This window comes from Oncorhynchus keta, chromosome 25, assembly GCF_023373465.1.
Source record: "Oncorhynchus keta strain PuntledgeMale-10-30-2019 chromosome 25, Oket_V2, whole genome shotgun sequence".
NCBI lineage: Eukaryota > Metazoa > Chordata > Actinopteri > Salmoniformes > Salmonidae > Oncorhynchus > Oncorhynchus keta.
In genome coordinates, this window is record NC_068445.1 from 1103793 (window position 1) to 1123272 (window position 19480).

The 19480-nt window shown below is 45.0% G+C and overlaps 1 protein-coding gene across 3 annotated transcripts; it reads left to right on the top strand.

The window, feature by feature from the left end:
• Positions 1 to 1481: 1481 nt before the first annotated feature.
• LOC118357890 (dmX-like protein 1) lies at positions 1482 to 5751 on the top strand. 3 transcript variants are annotated; one of them, XM_035735199.2, is made up of 4 exons: positions 1482 to 1656; positions 2203 to 2958; positions 3046 to 3166; positions 4147 to 5751. In XM_035735199.2, exons 2-4 carry the CDS (start codon positions 2406 to 2408, stop codon positions 4244 to 4246), a joined length of 774 nt encoding a protein of 257 aa, XP_035591092.1. In that variant the 5' UTR covers positions 1482 to 1656; positions 2203 to 2405; the 3' UTR covers positions 4247 to 5751. The 3 variants fall into 3 exon arrangements, with proteins under 3 accessions (XP_035591092.1, XP_035591093.1, XP_035591094.1); XM_035735200.2 differs by having other exon boundaries at positions 2295 to 2958; XM_035735201.2 differs by having other exon boundaries at positions 2313 to 2958.
• The last annotated feature ends 13729 nt before the right edge of the window (positions 5752 to 19480 follow it).

Consider the following 19480-nt stretch of genomic DNA (forward strand, 5'->3'; position numbering starts at 1 on the left):
GGTGACCTAGGAACTAGTTGTATGATTGGATGCACTCTCCTCATTACTTCTAGTGTACAAAACTTGAAGGTGGTCATTACATGGTTATGCATCTCGCCAGAAACGCAGAAACACATAAGCAAGAGACACATTACATTGGGGAAAAAATTCATATGTAAATGTGATGAAAGTCTGACAATTGCAGAATAATTTATTAAAATCACTGACTGCGATATCAAAGCTACTATTTTAGTTTGTCTGGCTTTCCAAAGAGAGGGAGCCCTACTTAGGAGCCATTTTGTCTCTTGCCTCAGTTGAACCTGCAGGAGTTGTGCAGAGCCCTGTTGAGAGGTGTGGCCCAGCCCTCCCTGACGGCTGCCTCCTGTACCAGCAGAGCACACACTACAACAGCATGCTCCATGCCAACTCTCTCTGCCACTTCCACATCGCTGCCAGCATCAACCCTGCCACAGGTATTCAAGACACAAACCAAACCATTAATAAAGAGGTTCAGTAGCATTGTTTACATTGCAGTTCATTTTAGGATAAAACGTATCTTTAACAGCCTCTCTCAAACTCTACTGTACTTAATGGTTAAGAATAGGATTAGACTTGGTCTTACAAGCACATCTGACGGATCAGTCATCGTTGCACATATTGAGGCTATAAAGTGTTTCCTGGCAATGTAACCTGACCAGGGTTAACACTGGGCCCTACACACACACATTACTGTACAGAGTTAGTGATGATATGTGGTGCAGATATCCCCTTGCTGCCCTCCATCACGTCACTGTGTGGGTGGGATGACGAGGAGCCTGGCGGGCCCTTCACCGTGCACTGGCTCAACAACCAGGAGCTGTACCTTACCCTAGCCATGGAGGTGTTCCTGCAGCAGCTCAGGGGCAGCATGGAGCAGCACAACTCAAAAAAAAACTCCCAGGAGGGTAGGTAGCGTGCAGCGGTGTATTCATTAGTGTACACCGTAGCAAAACGTTATGCAATGGAAAACGTTTTTGTAATGGAAAACGTTTCGCAATTAAAACGTTTTAGAATCAAATGTAGCATTTTCTCATTGGAAAAGTTCAGGTTCGTCCCTCACTGTTTTTGGCTGTTTGCTTCCGCTTGGTTCCTAGGAAACACACCCCAGCGCTCTAAATGACAGCATTCTCACACTTGACCAGATTGCACAACATGTCGTTCAAAAAGGCATTGGCCAATATGATTAACTTTTAACCTTGAAATGAAAGTGCAATTTTTTGTTGTGGTGTAATATACCTCTTTTGATAAATTGTTTGACAATGACAAGAAGTTATCCATAACTCTATTCTAACTAAACAGTTTTAGAATTCTAGAGCAGTTTGATATTTACCAAAACGAAAGCGAAAGACTTGTGAATAATGTATCATTTGAGAGCCTATCATGTATTTACCCTTTAGTGGTGTGGATATGAGGACTAGGCTGTGAGCTTTCTCCTGTGTGTATGTCTGACTATGAGCAGGAGGTAGAGGAGGCTGCTAGACGTGCGGCAGAACGAGGACCCGACGTGGCGTCCGTCCAGCTGCCTGCTGCAGCGGTGAAGGACCAGGTGCAGACATGCTGTTCAGTATACACCCCATGGACGGCTCTGCTGGAGTGGCACGTTGACATGCTGGATGAGTATCACCCCGGCAGGTCCAGGTACGTTACCTTCATTGGGAAAGCAACCTGACTGACATTTCTGTTTTACATTTACAATAGAACGATGCATTTCATCTTTGACCTACGCACTTTGTCAAAATATTGTATTTGCATCAGCAAACGAGCAAAACTGACATCTAGGGGTTTCTCCATCATAATAGAAGATACATTAGATATAGTATATGTGGTGTGACTGATTGTACCTTGTGACCGATTGACCAATTTCTGTTTTGTGTGTCTTTTTATACATGCAATGTTGAAAACAACACGAGCTGTCTCTGTAACACTGAATCATTTTAACAGTTGCATTGTACAGCTTCCATTTTATTTTATATTAATGGATTCTCACTGACACTGGGTTAATTACTGTATATTCAAATTAAGTGTTACATTATATGAAATTGGAAATTCCCTTGATGCGTTTCTCTGCAGTATAATGATTGAGCCTCTTGATCCGGCAGTCAAAGCTGCTGATGGAATCTCTATTTAAGTGACATACAGGTTTATTAAGGCTGGCTGACTAAATATTTCTTATTTTTTTTACAGCGGAAAACGCAGTGCATAATGATGCTAAGGAATTTTTGTGAGGAACTAAAGTAGCACTGACTGGCAAATGTGTTTCCATTGGCCCGTGACAGGTGTCCTTTGTGTCTCAGATCCCTGTGGCCTTCCCACGGTCGAAGCCAACTCTCTGAGCCGTAGCTTGGTCATGTACGCCTGCAACAAGAACGTGGAACTGGCCATCCAACATGGCATCCGCCAGCCTGCCCCACTCCTCCTCGGTGCTCATCACAAACGGCCAGAGCAAGGCAGCCTCCAGCACCCTGCTCCTCAGCATCTTTACCCCCAATGCGCTCATGATCGCCATGCATGCAGACGGCTCCCTGAATCAGTGGGCGGTCAGCTTAGCCAAGGAGTCGGCCTTCTCAACCGTTCTTAGCGTGTCGCACAAGTCGCGCTACTGCGGCCACTGCTTCCACCTCAACAACCTGGCCTGCCACTCCCTGCTGCCCCTGCTCCTCACCACCTCGCACCACAATGCCATGCGCACCCTCGACATGGACAGTGTCATGGCCACCCTCTCCCAGCCCATCAGGGGCAGGCCCTGCCGGTTGTCCCTGGGTGCCATGTCGAAGGATCCAAATGCCATTTACAGCAAGCTCATCCTGTGGAAGGTGGACCCGGTGGAGCCCTTGTCCTTCTCTGGAGGGGTATCTGAGCTAGCCAGGAAAAACTCTCTCCACTCCTACGCCTTCTCCAACATAGCCTGGCTGCCCACACTCATCCCTAGCAACTGCCTTGGTAAGGAAGGAGACAGTCAGTGGATTGACCTTTGAAAACCCTGTAGCTACAATTACTGTCAGGTTGTAATGGTTTTTTCCACTGCAGGTGTCTACTGCAACTCAACCAGTGCCTGCTTCGTGGCCAGTGATGGTCACTCACTGAGGATATACCAGGCGGTTATTGAAGCCAAGAACTACTCAATGAGTTCTACAACCCTGAGAAATCAGTAAGTCGACAACCAGTACAATCGCAACATATTTTAAAATCGCAGATGCTCTATTTTTACCTGCTCTAATCTTGATATCTAACTATGATTAACTGATTTTGTAAAATGATTTATTATTAGAAATATGTTGGCGAAGTTTTTAACATTATCAGCCAGCAATCAACCGCCAAGTCAGGCTGTATCACTCTTGCCCTTTGTTGTTTGACGAACTAGTCATAGTTACGAGTTACTGCGACCTGTTGCTACCCATGCTTGATTATAGAGACGTAATTTATAGAACAGCAGGTAAGGGTGCTCTCGAGCTGCTAGATGGTCTTTACCAATCGGCCATCAGATTTGCCACCAATGTATGAAATGCCATTTGGGTCTTTCCGTGTCAAAAAGATACACGTCAAATAACACTTTGACGCGTCAAATAAGCTTCTTGACCAATCAGGACCTGAATATGACTCCACATCACATAATTAACACCCTCATTCATTTTTTTTACGTAGTTATTACACATTGATTACACTATCACTCGTATTTCATGTGTCACAACGATTCACCGATACTAACATTAAGTTAACGTTACCTGGCTATTGATGGTTGCAGTCCATCTCTTCTGTCCGTGATCAGCAGTCTGGTGCAATCAGAGATGGCAGATTTACCATTTCGAGAAATTAGGCAGCCATTGTTAATAACTAGCTAGATAATTTTACCCCGGAAGAACAGAAGTTGAGTGAACGTCTTTCATCAGTACCTGAGAATTGGGGAAGAGTCCAAACGATCTTAATGCAAATGTGATCATCAGTGACAAAATCTGGACTCGTATGAGTACTGATGAAAGAGGTTCACTCAACTTCTGTACAGATTTATGACTAGAGTTGACTTACTGCTCCAAGGCCACCTGCATGCTCCCTTGGACAAATGGTTGAGCCACCAATTCAACCACATCATCTATGTCCTCCATTGTCTTGACAACAATCCTTTTTTTGTAGGGGAACAAGTCTTCTCCTGTCTGTCTTAAAGGCCTCCACATTTGGATTCATTTGGGGGAATGTTTCCCCCAAAACCTTCAAGAAGCTGCTCTCGTCCTGACCATAGGGCACTTTGATCTGCCTCACAGGATACTCTAAAGATACTGAGATATGGAAACATGATTTAAATCTAATTTTAAAAAATCATAATATAGAACAGGGACAGTCCATGATCTTTAAATCAGTAAAATAACCTTCAATAAGTCTATGTTTAATCTCAAGACAGATTCACACCTAGCTTACTTACAAAGCAAGCACTGTGCATCGCACTGTGTCCTCATGCATATAGGGAAAATGTACCTATCCTGTTCAGCTGCAGGATGTTAGGGTCAGCGATGCTTCTCCCGGGTTTGCCGCCTTTGGACTCCAGCAATATTCCATCTCCTGAATGATTGAAATCTGACATGTGCAAACGCTATAAAAGTTACAATAATGACACTCAGCATAGTCGACGGCGCACATACTCGCGCCCCCCGTGGTAACGTTAGCTGTTGCAATCATTAGCTAGCTAACATTACTAGGTAGTTGTGCCGGTTAATGTTGACTTTTGCCAGGTATTACCTAACCTACCAGAATTAATCCTACCTTTGAACCACCCGATCCTCCTGGGGTGGTTGTAAAGGTGGTTGCACTTCGCTGGCAAAATGTAAAAAGCAGTCATGTTTTCAAGACATGACTTAGTCATTTGTTGGTGATGATGAATGAGAAGTTTTTCATATAGTGATTGGCCAACATTTGCATATAGTTATTTGACATGTATCTTTTTGACACGCAAAGACCCAAACAGAGTTCCATGCCAATAATATATGTAATATATGCCATTTAGCAGACGCTTTTATCCAAAGCGACTTAGTCATGTGTGCATACATTCTACATATGGGTGGTCCCGGGAATCGAACCCACTACCCTGGCGTTACAAGCGCCATGCTCTACCAACTGAGCTACAGAAGGACCACCAATGCTCCTGATAGGAAACATCACTGCACTCTATACTCCTCGGTAAACTGGTCATCTCTGTATACCCATCGCAAGACCCACGGGTTGAAGCTTATTTATAAAACCCTCTTAGGTCTCACTCCCCTCTATCTGAGATATCTACAGAGGCCCTCATCCTCCACATACAACACATGGTCTGCCAGTCACATTCTGTTAAAGGTCCCCAAAGCGCACACATCCCTGGGTAGCTCCTCTTTCAGTTCACTGCAGCTAGCGACTGGAACAAGCTGTAACAAACACTCAAACTAGGCAGTTATATCTCAATCATGGACACTCTTACTGACAGTTGTGGCTGCTTTGTGTGATGTATTGTTGTCTCTACCTTCTTGCCCTTTGTGCTGTTGTCTGTGCCCAATAATGTTTGTACCATGTTTTGTGCTGCAACCATGTTGTGTTGCTGCCATGCTACATTGTCTTAGGTCTCTCTTTATTGTATTGTGTTGTCTCTCTTGTCATGATGTATGTTTTGTCCTATATTTTTGATCCCAGACCCCCTAGGAGACCTTTTGGAAGGGCGTCATTGTAAATAAGAATGTTCTTAACTGACTTGCCTAGTTAAATAAAATATGGTACAGGAAAGGTATGAATGTATGGAAATCTGGATCAAATGCACCGAATACAACAGTATATTTTGAATCCCAGACCCCATAAGAGACCTTTAGGAAGGGCGTCATTGTAATTTACGAGCTTACGAGCCCCTAACCGACAGTGCAGCTTAAAAAAAATACGGCAAGAATAAGAGATAAAAGTAACAAGTATTAAAGAGGAGCAGTAAAAAATAACAATATATATATGGGGGGGTGCCGGTACAGAGTCAATGTTAGTTGAGGTGGTATGTACATGTAGGTAGAGTTAATTAAAGTGACTATGCATAGATGACAAGGATACCGCCCAACCATAGTTTCAGGCAATATGGCATTACAATTTTAAAAAATAAAAAAAGCCACTGTGCTGTAATTCGTTACAGCTCGTTAAAATTTACCCAAATTTGGGAGACCATTCAGCGTTTGTAATTGCTTCATGACGCACATATTTTGCTATATAGCTGGTCAATATTGCTTAGCTATAATATAGTCTAAAGCAAATAGGCCTAGATTAGGAGTTTCAAACTAATTCAATGGAGGGCCTAGTGTCTGCAAGTTTGAGTTTTTCCTTACATTTAGGCCCTAGACAACCAGGTGTGAGGAGTTCCTTACTAATTGGTGACCTTAATTAATCAATCAAGTACAAGTGAGGAGCAAAAACACTTAGACACAGTCCTCTGTAGAATGAGTTTGACACCTGTGACCTAGATCGTCAATATTGATACAAAGCAACGCCATGTAAACAATATGACATGGATGGATCCACAAGTTGTAACGTCGTTCTTCGTTTGTCGAAAGAGAGTCGGACCGAAATGCAGCGTGGTGGTTACTCATGACTTTAATGAAAAAAGTGACACATGAAATAACTATACAAATACAAAAACAACAAACGGAACGTGAAACCTAATTACAGCCTATCTGGTGAAACTACACAGAGACAGGAACAATCATCCACGAAATACACAGTGAAACCCAGGCTACCTAAATACGGTTCCCCATCAGAGACAACAAGAATCACCTGACTCTGATTGAGAACCGCCTCAGGCAGCCAAGCCTATACTAGACACACCCCTAATCAACCACAATCCCAATGCCTACAAAAACCCCAATAAGACAATACAATAACCCCATGTCACACCCTGGCCTGAACAAATAATCAAAGAAAACACAAAATACTAAGACCAAGGCGTGACAGAACCCCCTCCCTAAGGTGCGGACTCCCGGACGCACCTCAAAACCATAGGGAGGGTCCGGGTGGGCGTTTGTCCATGGTGGCGGGTCCGGCTCGGGACGTGGACCCCACTCCATTAATGTCCTAGTTCCACCCCTTCGCGTCCTGGGATAATCCACCCTCGCCACCGACCATGGCCTAATAGTCCTCACCCAGAACCCCACTGAACTGAGGAGCAGCTCGTGACTGAGGGGCAGCTCGGGACTGAGGGGCAGCTCGGGACTGAGGCAGCTCGGGACTGAGGGGCAGCTCGGGACTGAGGGGCAGCTCGGGACAGAGGGGCAGCTCGGGACTGAGGGAAGCCCAGTACTGAGATGAAGCTCAGGCAGGTAGTAGACTCCGGTAGATCCTGGCTGGCTGGCGGATCTGGAAGATTCTGGTTGACTTGCAGATCTGGAAGAGACTGGTTGACTGTCAGATCTGGAAGAATCTGGTTGACTGGCAGATCTAGAAGGTCATGGCTGACTGGCGGATCTAGCTGCTCTATGCAGGCTGACAGCTCCTTGCAGACTGACAGCTCTTTGCAGACTGGCAGCTCTTTGCAGACTGGCAGCTCTGGCTGCTTCATGCAGACTGACAGCTCTGACTGCTCCATGCAGGCTGACAGCACCCTGCAGACTGGCAGCTCCTTGCAGACTGACAGCTCCTTGCAGACTGGCAGCTCTTTGCAGACTGACAGCTCTGGCTGCTTCATGCAGACTGACAGCTCTGACTGCTCCATGCAGGCTGACAGCACCCTGCAGACTGGCAGCTTCTTGCAGACTGACAGCTCCTTGCAGACTGACAGCTCCCTGCAGACTGGCAGCTCGTTGCAGACTGACAGCTCCTTGCAGACTGACAGCTCCCTGCAGACTGGCAGCTCTGGCTGCTCCGAACAGGCAGGAAGCTCCGGCAGCGCTGTAGAGGAGGAAGGCTCTGATAGCGCTGAACAGGCGGGAGACTCCGACAGCGCAAGAGGGAAGGAAGGCTCTGATAGCGCTGAACAGACAGAAGACTCCGGTAGCGCAGGAGAGGAGAAAGGACCCGACAGCGCTGGAGAGGCGGGAGACTCCGACAGCACAGGAGAGGCGAGGCGCACTGTAGGCCTGATGCGTGGCTGCTACCGGAGGACTGGTGTGTGGAGGTGGCTCTGGATAGACCGGACCGTGCAGGCGCACTGGAGCTCTTGAGCACCGAGCCTGCCCAAGCTTACCTGGCTCATTGCCCACTCTAGCCCGGCCAATACGAAGGGCTGGTATGAACCGCACCGGGCTATGCACCCGCACTGGAAACACCGTGCGCTCCATAGCATAACACGGTGTCTGCCCGGTCTCTCTAGCCCACCGGTAAGCACAGGGAGTTTGCGCAGGTCTCCTACCTGGCATAGCCATACTCCCTTTAAGCCTCCCCCCAATAATTTTTTTTGGGCTGCTTTTCGGGCTTCCAACCGCGTCGCCGTGCTGCCTCCTCATACCAGCGCCTCTCCGCTTTAGCCGCCTCTAGTTCTTCCTTGGGACGGCGATATTCTCCAGGCTGAGCCCAGGGTCCTTTTCCGTCTAATATCTCCTCCCAAGTCCAGAAGTCCTTATATCGCTGCTCCTCACAATTAACAGGGAGAGTAGGCTCAGGTCTGACTCCTGACTCTGCTACTCTCTCCCTGAGCCCTCCCCCAATAAATATTTGGGGGTGACTTTCGGGTTTCGCTCTGCGCCGCCGTGTCTTTCTTTTCGACTCCATTCGCCTATAGCCCTCTTCGCACTGCTCCAGCGAATCCCAGGCGGGCTCCGGCAATCTCTCTGGGTCGGCCGTCCACCTGTCTATTTCTTCCCACGTCGTATACTCCATGCCTCTGCTGTCCATAACGTCCTCCCTTCGCTGCTGCCTGTTAACACGCTGCTCGGTCCGAGTGTGGTGGGTGATTCTGTAACGTCGTTCTTCGTTTGTCGAAAGAGAGTCAGACCGAAATGCAGCGTGGTGGTTACTCATGACTTTAATGAAAAAAGTGACACATGAAATAACTATACAAATACAAAAACAACAAACGGAATGTGTAACCTAATTACAGCCTATCTGGTGAAACTACACAGAGACAGGAACAATCACCCACGAAATACACAGTGAAACCCAGGCTACCTAAATACGGTTCCCCATCAGAGACAACAAGAATCACCTGACTCTGATTGAGAACCGCCTCAGGCAGCCAAGCCTATACTAGACACACCCCTAATCAACCACAATCCCAATGCCTACAAAAACCCCAATAAGACAATACAATAACCCCATGTCACACCCTGGCCTGAACAAATAATCAAAGAAAACACATAATACTAAGACCAAGGCGTGACACAAGTAGGGTCATAGTAGCATGCAAACTCAACTAGTGCTTTACCAAACAGCAATAGGCCTATAAATTGGTGTTACGGCCAAATTACACCAGACACGTAATATATGCAAGCGTTTCTAAACTGGAAGAGGTGATTCAAATCCGGGTGCCAACTCACCTGATGCCACCAATCGGAAATAGATGAAAACACAGCTAGCCAACTGCTTGCCATGCTAGCAACATAAATATATAGATTGCAGTAAAGTAAGTCAATTCACTCAACAACCTATTATTTGCTAGCAAAGGCACGAGCCAGCTAACTGTTATGCTGTTGCGTTTTCAATAGCTTGCTATCTACCTGCTATAACGTAACTAGCTTATAACAAAGACTGCATAGCTTGCCGTGTAAAAATGCACTTCTCGTCGATTTATCATGGCATGCATGCATGCATTGCCACCTCGCGACCTGCTAGCAAATTACTGCTAGCACAAGCAGTCTATCTTTCAGTCACGTTGGTATAGTACCTAGCTAGTTTTCTTGCAAAATGTCAAATAAAGGGACAATTTAAAGTGATATGCTGAAACCGTTTAAACATTTAACTAACTGTGCTCAAATAGTATCGCCAACAGTAGTTGTGCTGATGAAACCGTGCTATGCATTCTGATCATCATTGCATACCAAGATGGCATAGCAGTTCAGACGTATTTTGTCCTCGTCTTGTCGTGTCCCGTATATATATATATATATATATATATATATATATATATATATATATATATATATATATATATATATATATATATATATATTTACAACTTTTTTCACATACATTTTATTTTTATTTTCCATCAACTCATCTTCAAAACACTCTCCTGCAACCCGCCTCACCAATTTATATTTATAAAAAAGTATTATTTACCTCAAATCTGTAATCCTCCAAGAAGCTAGCCAGAAACTCCAGGAAGCTAGCCAGAAACCAGCCAGAAGCTAGCCCAGAAGCTAATCCAGAAGCTAATCAGAAGCTAGTTCAGAAGCTAGTTAGCTTCTTTACTGGCAAATCGTTAGTATTCAGCTAACCACGGTTTGTGGTCATCAGCTATCCTTTAGCTCGAAAATCTATTGCTAGTTTTGTACAGCGCAGCGCGGCTCGGAACGGAACATACCGGACCAATTTTTCTCTCCATATCCCTGGATTTCAACTGCTCTCTGGACATTCATACCTGGATCTAATAATAATAATAATAATATATGCCATTTAGCTGACGCTTTTATCCAAAGTCACAGCTAGCTAGCTGCTATCCGTGTGACTATCGGCTTTCGTCGATTCCGGAGCAAACATCAATTATTCCAGTGCTAGCCAGCTCCGTCAATCACTCCTGAGTTCCATCAATCACTCCTGGGCTGCAGTCACCTATCCGGACCCGTTTTACTGCCTACGCGGAGCCCCACCGGGCCTTCACAACTGGACTGCCGACGTTATCTACCCGAAGGAGTTATCCGGCTGGCTCCTCCGTAGCGACGTTACCTGAACGCCCATCTGCGGCCTGCTAACCGTTAGCTGTCTTACCGGCTGTTACCGGCTGCAATCAATTTATTTATTTTTATTATTATTATGTTTTCTTCTTGGGCCTCTATAACTATATCTATTGTTTTTATTTTTGTTGTTGTGTGATTTGGATTAATCCCCTCTAACACACGGAACCCCACTAATCTACTGACGGAACACAAGAGGTGGCTAATAACAGACCTCCATCCTATGCTAGCTTGCTACCGATGGCCTGGCTAGCTGTCTAAATCGCCGTGACCCCCAACCAACCTCTCCACTCACTGGACCCTTTTGATCACTCGACTAAGCATGCCTCTCCTTAATGTCAATATGTCTTGTCCATTGCTGTTCTGGTTAGTGTTTATTGGCTTATTTCACTGTAGAGCCTCTAGACCTGCTCACTATACCTTATCCAACCTCTTAGTTCCACCACCCACACATGCAATGACATCTCCTGGTTTCAATGATGTTTCTAGAGACAATATCTCTCTCTTCATCACTCAATACCTAGGTTTACCTCCACTGTATTCACATCCTACCATACCTTTGTCTGTACATTATACCTTGATGCTATTTTATCGCCCCCAGAAACCTCCTTTTACTCTCTGTTCCAGACGTTCTAGACGACCAATTCTTATTGCTTTTAGCCGCACCCTTATTCTACTCCTCCTATGTTCCTCTGGCGATGTAGAGGTGAATCCAGGCCCTGCAGTGCCTAGCTCCACTCCTATTCCCCAGGCGCTCTCTTTTGACGACTTCTGTAACCGTAATAGCCTTGGTTTCATGCATGTTAACATTAGAAGCCTCCTCCCTAAGTTTGTTCTATTCACTGCTTTAGCACGCTCTGCCAACCCGGATGTTCTAGCTGTGTCTGAATCCTGGCTTAGGAAGACCACCAAAAATTCTGAAATTTTAATTCCAAACTACAACATTTTCAGACAAGATAGAACTGCCAAAGGGGGCGGTGTTGCAATCTACTGCAAAGATAGCCTGCAGAGTTCTGTCCTACTATCCAGGTCTGTACCCAAACAATTTGAACTTCTACTTTTAAAAATCCACCTCTCTAAAAACAAGTCTCTCACCGTTGCCGCCTGCTATAGACCACCCTCTGCCCCCAGCTGTGCTCTGGACACCATATGTGAACTGATTGCCCCCCATCTATCTTCAGAGCTCGTGCTGCTAGGCGACCTAAACTGGAACATGCTTAACACCCCAGCCACCCTACAATCTAAACTTGATGCCCTCAATCTCACACAAATTATCAATGAACCTACCAGGTACCTCCCCAAAGCCTTAAACACGGGCACCCTCATAGATATCATCCTAACCAACTTCCCCTCTAAATACACCTCTGCTGTCTTCAACCAAGATCTCAGCGATCACTGCCTCATTGCCTGCATCCGTAATGGGTCAGCGGTCAAACGACCTCCACTCATCACTGTAAAACGCTCCCTGAAACACTTCAGCGAGCAGGCCTTTCTAATCGACCTGGCCGGGGTATCCTGGAAGGATATTGATCTCATCCCGTCAGTAGAGGATGCCTGGATATTTTTTTTAAATGTCTTCCTAATCATCTTAAATAAACATGCCCCATTCAAGAAATTTAGAACCAGGAACAGATATAGCCCTTGGTTCTCCCCAGACCTGACTGCCCTTAACCAACACAAAAACATCCTATGGCGTTCTGCATTAGCATCGAACAGCCCCCGTGATATTCAGCAGTTCAGGGAAGCTAGAAACCATTATACACAGGCAGTTAGAAAAGCCAAGGCTAGCTTTTTCAAGCAGAAATTTGCTTCATGCAACACTAACTCAAAAAAGTTCTGGGACACTGTAAAGTCCATGGAGAATAAGAACACCTCCTCCCAGCTGCCCACTGCACTGAAGATAGGAAACACTGTCACCACTGATAAATCCACCATAATTGAGAATTTCAATAAGCATTTTTCTACGGCTGGCCATGCTTTCCACCTGACTACTCCTACCCCGGTCAACAGCACTGCACCCCCAACAGCAACTCGCCCAAGCCTTCCCCATTTCTCCTTCTCCCAAATCCGTTCTTTGGCTATCCCCATAAGAAAACTCTTTGAAGAACCCCTTTTGGGTCCAGGTAGAACCCTTTTGGGTTCCATGCAGAATCCTTCCCACAGAGGGTTCTACCTGAAACGAGAAAGGGATCTCCTATGGGGACAGACACATAACACTTTTGGAATGATTTTTATTCTAAGAGTGTAGCTATCTTAGCTGGCATGCCTGTGTGACAAAGTGAAAATGTAGAGTTTCCATCAACCTGTCGATATCAAAGAATACACCAGTTTGCGGATAGAGTAGTGGGTGAAACCATTCACTTCAGGAAAAGGTGTGATATAAATAAAGATTATTTTCATTATGTGTTGTCGAATTCATTAAAAAATATTTGCGGCCGTTGTAGGAAGGTTGGTAATACGAGAGGTCCATCAGACTTAACATTTTTGTATTATTTTCCTTGAAAGAACAACTAGCGGGTTTCAAGTTTGTCTGCCTGCTCTTCAGTCTGAGAGAGATATTCTGAGAGCAGGTTCGTGTCTCCTTCCTCTGTACATTAAAAATGGTAAAAAAAATGTATACGGGTTCATATTCAATAGTGAATGTGACTATGTGTATATTTATCTTACCGTTAATGTATTTAAGGCCTATTTCGATAAGTTTTTACTGGCTTTGCTAGCCATGTTAATGACGAGCTGGGCTCACTGTCAATCAGTGCACTGTAATGTCACGCTAGCTATTGCTAGCAGGTGATTGATTAAAATATTAAGTGAATGTTTATTTTCTTACTACCTTAATTGCATTGCAGTGCTAGCTGTGCCACCAGAGATTCTGGTTTTGAGCCGAGGCTCTGTCGCAGCCAGCCGCGACCGGGAGGCCCATGGGGTGGCGCACAATTTGCCTAGCGTCGTCCGGGTTAGGGAGGGTTTGACCGGCAGGAATATCCTTGTCTCATCGCGCACTAGCGACTCCTGTGTAGGGCCAGGTGCAGTGCACGCTGACCAGGTCGCCAGGTGTACAGTGTTTCCCCCGACACATTGGTGCGGCTGGCTTCCAGGTTGGATGTGCATTGTGTCAAGAAGCAGGGCGGCTTGGTTGGGTTGTGTTTCGGAGGACACATGGCTCTCGACCTTCGCGTCTCTCGAGTCCGTATGGGATTTGCAGCGATGAGACAAGACTGTAACTACTATCAATTGGGGAGAAAAAAGGGGTAAAAAAAACAAAAAGGGTTGTACTTGTGCTCTGTATTTATGGATTATAATATCACTTCACATTTAGGGCATGTATCATTACTGTTGCTCCTATCTAAAATATATATTGTGTACTACCAAGTCTGTCAGTAATATCACTCCATCCAAGGTCGCCACCGACACCGTCCCAGTGTGCATGCCAGACTGGTCCAAGGTAAACTTTGTCATGAAATGTCATGTGTGAGCCATCCACTTTCAGATGTGATGGAACAGAAATATGTACTGTGTATGAGTGGCAGGAAATGATGAAGACTTACTTGGTAAAGAAAGGTTACAAAACGCCAGAGCAAGGTCATGAAATCATGGAACGGTTAATGGGGAGGGCCAAATATTTAGTCAAGATAGGAATCCGCAGTAACCCCCTTGTAAACATCAGCAGAGACCCCTTATTTTGAGTATTTTGAAACAGCATTTTGGTGAGGCCATCTCCTCTAATACGCTGCTTCAAGATATTTATGAAACGAAACCTTATCACAGGGAGAGAAGCTTAGACTACCGGGTGCGCCTTAACCGAGTAGCAGATCTAGCTAATGAATGTCTACAAAAACAGGGCAGACAGATGGATGACGTGGGTCATGCGGTAGCCATGATTTTTGTGAAGCACTACCCCAATTATGAACTGTACACAGAATTCGGATGCAAGCCTAGGGAGAAATGGACAGTGGGTGAAGTTCAGGAATTGATAGACAGCCACCAAAATGACAGATGTGCTACAAGGAGAAAACAAAACATATTGACACTACAGGAAGACATCCAAAAAACAGAGGAGAGCTCAGAGCGCCCCATCCTTACCTCAGCGGTTCAAGGCGTTGAGTAGCAATGATCAGGTGACAATGACAAAACTTGTAACACTGCTAGAACAGTTTATTATTAACCAAAACTCTGCTCACCCCACCACAAGAGGGCCCCGCAGAACTGCACAGCTGTCTCCCTCCTTCCCATGTGCTATATGTAAAGATGTGGCTCACTCCACTCGGTCTCACTGTCTTAATGACAACATGTGCTTCAAATGTCACAATCCTGGCCATCAAACCATAGACTTCCCACAAATCAGTAGGTTAGAAGAGAGGCACCAGTCGGGCAGCGGCCATAAAATCAAGTTCCAGCTTTAAACTAATAGGTCTGCACCTTGAGGGGAAAGGTGCATCTAAAAACTCAGCCCCTATAAATGAATGATCCTGAAATAGAACTGCCTTCATAATCTCAGCAAAAAAAGAAATGTCCCTTTTTCAGGACCCTGTCTTTCAAAGATAATTCGTAAAAATCCAAATAACTTCACAGATCTTCATTTTAAAGGGTTTAAAAACTGTTTCCCATGCTTGTTCAATGAACCATAAACAATTAATGAACATGCACCTTACAGACGGTAGACAAGTAAGGTCATAGTAATGAAAACTTAGGACACCAATGAGGCCTTTCTACTGACTCTGACAAACACCAAAAGATAGATGCCCAGGGTCCCTGCTCATCTGCGTGAACATGCCTTAGGCATGCTGCAAGGAGGCATCAGGAATGCAGATGTGGCCAGGACAATAAATTGCAATGTCCGTACTGTGAGACACCTAAGACAGTGCTACAGGGAGACAGGATGGACAGCTGATCGTCCTCGCAGTGGCAGACCACGTGTAACAACACCTGCACAGGATCAGTACATCCGAACGGATCAGTACACCTGCGGCACAGGTACAGTCTTGCAACAACATCTGCCCGAGTTACACCAGGAATGCGCAATCCCTCCATCAGTGCTCAGACTGTCCGCAATAGGCTGAGAGAGGCTGGACTGAGGGCTTGTAGGCCTGTTGTAAGGGATGTCCTCACCAGACATCACCGAAAACAACGTCACCTATGGGCACAAACCCACCATCGCTGGACGAGATAGGACTGGCAAAAAGTGCTCTCCACTGACAATTTGCGGTTTTGTCTCACCAGGGGTCAACGTCGGATTTACGTTTATCATCGAAGGATGGGGCATTAGTCAGTCAGTATCTGGCCACACCAGATACTGACTGTTACTTTTGATTTTGGATCCCCCCCCTCCATTTGTTCAGGGACATATATGTCTGTGGAACTTGTTCAGTTCATGTCTCAGTTGTTGAATCTTGTTATGTTCATACAAATATTTACAAATGTTAAGTTTGCTGAAAATAAATGCAGTTGACAGTGAGAGGTCGTCTATTTTTTCGCTGAGTTTGCAAAGAGAAAAATCAAGGCTACACAAATATGATATATCAACAAACTCAGAGAATAACAGGCAATGACAGTCTGTTCTATGCACCAGTGACTGTGCAATGATCAGTAGAACTAAGAGGACTCTTTGATAGTGGTTCAATGGCCTGTATGTTAAGTTAATTGCTTCGAAAACATGTCTTAACTTGAAAGCTCGAAAATGTCCTGTCCTGTCGGACTCGTTGGATGTGGAGGTCAACATTGGGTGGAAACTGCCTATTCAGGACAATGGATCTGACATCGGGATTTGACAATATTCCCATATACGATGAAGATCGTAAATTCACAGCCGCTTCCACACCAGTTGGCCTTTTGATTAAAACCGAATGGCTCAGGGCCTCTGCAACAGCCCAGCTATGTTTGCCAGGATGATGATGTTAATCTTTGGGGTTCAGAACTATCTAGATGACGTACTAGTCTTTGGTAAAAGTGAACGTGAAGCACTTGAACGGTTGGAGTTGGTTTTCAGTAGACTCTCAAACAACAACTTGAAGCTTGCCCAAAAGAAGTGCCACTTCCTTAGGTGTTCTGTGAAATTCTTAGGCCATGTGATATCTAAAAAAGGGGATCCAGACTGACGAGGGAAAAGTGACGGCCATCAGTGAAATTACATCCACTGATCTCATGGAGATGGATGGGAAAAATCCTGGACTGAAGAGGGTCCAGTCATTTCTTGGAATGATGAACTATTACTCCTATTTTATCAACAGGTTTTCAAAAATTGTCAAGCCACTGTGCTGTTTAACAGCGGGACATAAAACCAAACGAAAAGATAAAAATGGCAAGACTAAGTAGGCCGTCCGGTAGGCTGACAACTGAAGACTGGACGAGTGAGTGTCAACTTGTATTTGATGAGTTAAAAGCAGCTGTGATAAATGCTGTAGTTTTAGCTCACCCAGACTTTAGTAAACCCTTCATACTTTCGACTGATGCTTCAATTGATGGCCTAGGCGCTGTTCTGAGCCAGATCCCAGAGGGCAAGAGTAAAAGTAGACCCATTGCGTTTGCTAGTAAATACCTCAAACAAGATATCCAGCCCGTTGTCTATAGTTTCTTACATTGAAATGGGCTGTGCGTTTAAAATGTAGTCACTGGCTAAAAGGTGCCCAGTTTACTGTCCAGATAATAACCCACTCACTCACATACTGACAAAGCCTAAACTTGATGCCTGTGAGCAGAGGTGGGTGGTGAAGCTTGCCCCGTATGACTTTGATCTGAAATACATACAGTGGGGCAAAAAAGTATTTAGTCAGCCACCAATTGTGCAAGTTCTCCTACTTAAAAAGATGAGAGAGGCCTGTAATTTTCATCATAGGTACGCTTCAACTATGACAGACAAAATGAGGGAAAAAATTCCAGAAAATCACATTGTAGGATTTTTTATGAATTTATTTGCAAATTATGGTGGAAAATAAGTATTTGGTCATTTGGTAAGATTTATGGCTCTCACAGACCTGTAACTTCTTCTTTAAGAGGCTCCCTCTGTCCTCCATTCGTTACCTGTATTAATGGCACCTGTTTGAACTTGTTATCTGTATAAAAGTCACCTGTCCACAACCTCAAACAGTCACACGCCAAACTCCACTATGGCCAAGACCAAAGAGCTGTCAAAGGACACCAGAAACAAAATTGTAGACCTGCACCAGGCTGGGAAGACTGAATCTGCAATAGGTAAGCAGCTTGGTTTGAAGAAATCAACTGTGGGAGCATTTATTAGGAAATGGAACACATACAAGACCACTGATAATCTCCCTCGATCTGGGGCTCCACACAAGATCTCACCCCGTGGGGTCAAAATGATCACAAAAATCCCAGAACCACATGGGGGGACCTAGTGAATGACCTGCAGAGAGCTGGGACTAAAGTAACAAAGCCTACCATCTGTTACACACTTCGCCGCCAGGGACTCAAATCCTGCAGCGCCAGACGTGTCCCCCTGCTTAAGCCAGTACATGTCCAGGCCCATCTGAAGTTTGCTAGAGAGCATTTGGATGATCCAGAAGAAGATTGGGAGAATGTCATATGGTCAGATGAAACAAAAATATAACTTTTTGGTAAAAACTCAACTCGTCGTGTTTGGAGGACAAAGAATGCTGAGTTGCATCCAAAGAACACCATACCTACTGTGAAGCATGGGGGTGGAAACATCATGCTTTGGGGCTGTTTTTCTGCAAAGGGACCAGGACGACTGATCCGTGTAAAGGAAAGAATGAATGGGGCCATGTATTGTGAGATTTTGAGTGAAAACCTCCTTCCATCAGCAAGGGCATTGAAGATGAAACGTGGCTGAGTCTTTCAGCATGACAATGATCCCAAACACACCGCCCGGGCAATGAAGGAGTGGCTTCGTAAGAAGCATTTCAAGGTCCTGGAGTGGCCTAGCCAGTCTCCAGACCTGAACCCAATAGAAAATCTTTGGAGGGAGATGAAAGTCCGTATTGCCCAGCGACAGCCCCGAAACCTGAAGGATCTGGAGAAGGTCTGTATGGAGGAGTGGGCCAAAATCCCGGCTGCAGTGTGTGCAAACCTGGTCAAGAACTACATTAAACGTATGATGTCTGTAATTGCAAACAAAGGTTTCTGTACCAAATATTAAGTTATGCTTTTCTGATGTATCAAATACTTATGTCATGCAATAAAATGCTAATTAATTACTTAAAAATCATACAATGCGATTTTCTGGATTTTTGTTTTAGATTCCGTCTCTCACAGTTAAAGTGTACCTATGATAAAAATGACAGATCTCTACATGCTTTGTAAGTAGGAAAACCTGCAAAATCGGCAGTGTATCAAATACTTGTTCTCCCCACTGTACACATTACCTCAACCCCACACATTGACCCTGTACCGGTATCCCCCTGTATATAGTCTTGCTATTGTTATTTTACTGCTGCTGTTTAATTACATTTAATTCTTATTCTTATCCATATTTTTTTTAAACGGCACTGTTGGTTAGGGGCTCGTAAGTAAGCATTTCACTGTTGTATTCGGCACATGTGACTAATACAATTTGATTTGATTTGAGATCCTTGATGAACCTACTCCAGAGCGCTCAGGATCCCAGACTGGGGTGAAGGTTCACTTTCCAACAGGACAACGACCCTAAGCACACAGCCAACACAACGCAGGAGTGG